The 3,252-nt window shown below is 42.7% G+C and overlaps 1 protein-coding gene across 1 annotated transcript; it reads left to right on the top strand.

Moving 5' to 3' along the window:
- Positions 1-461: 461 nt before the first annotated feature.
- JN550_013896 (uncharacterized protein) lies at positions 462-1,527 on the top strand (the record flags this gene model as incomplete). Its single annotated transcript, XM_049312534.1, has 2 exons — positions 462-503; positions 577-1,527. The coding sequence occupies 2 exons, from the start codon at positions 462-464 to the stop codon at positions 1,525-1,527; spliced, it is 993 nt and encodes a 330-aa protein (XP_049164135.1).
- Between the last annotated feature and the right edge of the window lie 1,725 nt (positions 1,528-3,252).

Below are 3,252 nucleotides of genomic sequence, written 5' to 3'. Positions count from 1 at the left end.
AACCTCACATCTTTCCTTACAAACAAAGAACTCAACAAACGACAAATCAGATGGTCAGAATTCTTGTCAGAATTCAACTGCGAAATCATATACAGAAAAGGAAACGAAAACGGCAGAGCCGACGCTCTTAGCCGACGACCAGACCATTTCCAAGAAGCACCAAAAGAAACACACACCCTACTACGAACCAACGAACACGGGAACCTTGAACCCACAACACAAGACATTTTCCTTACACATCGAGTCACATCAACAGACAGCTGGACGGAAAAATTTGGGGACGCCCCAAAAACCTACAACAACCGAATATAGATACCACCACAACACCTCGACGAACTCATCAAACAATACCACGAAGCACCCTTCCATGGACACCAAAGAACCTACAAAACATGGAACCGAATCCGAGCTAGATTCGACTGCGAAAACCTCAAAAAACACGTCGCCAACTACATCAAAACATGCGACCTATGCAACAAAGCAAAAACCTCACGGCACAAACCGTACGGAGAAATACAACCAATACCACCACCCGACAAAGCATGGAAATCCATCGCATGGGATTGGATCGTCAAGCTACCGCTATCCAAGGAACCCTTAACTGGGGCTATATACGACAGCATCCTTATAACCACGGAACGACTCACAAAGTACGCCTACTTCCTACCGTACAAAGAAAGTAGCAACACAGACGACCTAGCCTACACGTTTCTACGAACCATCGTCAGCCAGCACGGACTACCCGACGAAATCATCTCCGACAAAGACAAGCTCTTTACGTCGAAATTCTGGAAATCACTTATGGCACGGCTTAGAACCAACCATAAACTCTCAACAGCATACCACCCGCAAACGGACGGACAAACCGAGCGAATAAACCAGACACTGGAACAATACCTACGCTGTTACATCAACTACGAACAAGATAATTGGGTCGAACTGTTACCAATCGCCCAATTTGCCTACAACAACTCCGAAACAGAGTCAATCGGAACAACACCGTTTTACGCGAACTACGGATTCAACCCAGACATGACGAAGGAACCACTCCCAGGAGTATTGGCGGAAAAGGCTATCACGCACGCCGACAAACTGCAAGACTTGCAAAGAAACTTACAACAAGAACTACTTTTCCTTCAACAGCGGATAAAGGAATGGAACAACAAGAAGAGAGTTAAAGGACCAACTCTTAAAGAGGGAGACCCTGTCTACCTACTCCGTAAAAACATCAAAACAAAACGACCAAACGACAAACTCGATTTCAAAAAGATTGGACCATTCAAAATCGACAAAGTTGTTTCACCTGTCAACTACCGACTATCACTACCTCGAAAAATGAGGATACACCCAACATTTCATATCTCATTACTGGAACCAGCACCACCCGATGCAAAAATCGAAACACGGCTCGAAACCGAACCGGACCAAGAATACGAAGTCGAAGAAATCCTGGACCTACAGAAAATCAATGGTCAATGGAAATACCTTGTCAAGTGGAAGGACTACCCACCGTCGGAGAACACTTAGGAACCTAAAAAGAACCTAAAGGGTTGCCCTAAACTCCTCACAGATTTCCACCGACAACGGACACCAACGGCCCAACATCCACAAAATCATCACCCAAACCCAGGGAAGCCCAATCCACGTCGTTAGAAACGCCCATGGACCGAAGATCCCCCACCACAAAGCGCTCCTAAACAGAGACCGAAGGCACTACGCCATCCTCCTCATCCAGCTCCCGCATCCCCCGTTGAAACGCTTCAGAACTCTTCTCCTTCACGACCTTCTTCATTCGACGCAAGCGCGCAAGACGACCAACAGCAGCAGACAGCTGAGTCTGTAACGCGAAGAGGGCCTCCTCGGCATCGGCCTCCTCCGCCTCCAATTTCCGCTGCTACGACAACAGACGAGAGAGCGACGACGCCACGAACGTCCCATCGCAAGTGCGCCCAACACGCACGCACTCTGAACAGCGCGACGACTTCTCGCCCATACGACAGGCAAGGTTCTGCCTAAAACACCTAATACACGGCATCTCGGTGATTGCCCCAGAAACTTCGATACTCTCAGCCAGAGACAGACGGTTGAGCGTTTTACGAGATCGCGATTTTTCAACACGACCTAACATGATGAGCATACATCACAAAGAAACATAAAAAGGAAGGAAAACCTACCAAACCAAAAAATGGGCGACAAAACGACCTACTTATACGACCCTCAATCTTAAGGGGCTAAAACAAAGAAGGAGGGGCCTGATGTTACGAACATGGCCTCACGAACCCCGACCCCGGAAAGGAACAACTAGAACCCACCAGGCGGCTGACGCGCAGCCGCCAGGACAAGAAGACCATGGGACCAATGGGGCAGAGAAGGTCACGTGACATAGATCACGGTCTTGGCAGGTGAGCCAGGACAAAGGATCACGACGAGCCACGAATAAACCTAGGGGAAGGATCACCCTTAGATCAGAGTGATCCGGGACAAAGGATCACTATAACCATAGTGATCCAACCAACATCAATAAGGAAATGAATGGATATATAATGGAAGGGATTTCCTAGCTATATAGATAGTCATTACCTCAGTGATCAATCTAAGCATCTATCTTACCTATAGGTAAGGCCTATCAAGCCTTAACGACTATACTTGTGACTTCGCTCACAGACCCTTATTCTATCTTGTTCAGTGCACAGGCTATAGACTATAGCCGCCCTCGAGACTAACGTCCCCTATTAACATAAACCCACGTACCTGTATCTCTCTACGGTTTATCCTAAAAAGCATATTCGTCACAAGTAATTTATATAATTAAAACTTAATAAATTTAATAATTTAAATTAATAATTATTAATTAATAAAGTTTTAAAATTATAAAGCTTTAATTATTAATAAATTAATTAACATAATTCTTTTTAAATATAAATTATTATTAGGGCTATGAGATTAGTATTAAGTATTTAGTATTGAGTTGAGTATTTACTCAATTTATAAGTATTAGTATTAAATTTTCGAATACTCATTAAGTTTAAGTTAGTATAAGTATCTGATTTTTAAATACTCAACGATACTCATGAATATTTCAGTATTACTCATTATACTTAACACTTAAATATATAATTAAAATTGTATTTATATTACCCTTTATTTAACGTTAAAACGTATAAACCAGTTTATTTATAACTATTATAATTATTTAAATAATTAATGTTTTATAAAATATAAAACTTTTTAGTTATTTTTAATTATATAAAT

The sequence above is a fragment of the Neoarthrinium moseri genome, assembly GCF_022829205.1.
Source record: "Neoarthrinium moseri strain CBS 164.80 chromosome Unknown scaffold165_Wmoseri_CBS_16480, whole genome shotgun sequence".
Lineage (NCBI taxonomy): Eukaryota > Fungi > Ascomycota > Sordariomycetes > Amphisphaeriales > Apiosporaceae > Neoarthrinium > Neoarthrinium moseri.
The sequence above is the reverse complement of the archived record's forward strand: the minus strand, read 5'-3'. Positions and strand labels throughout refer to the sequence as shown.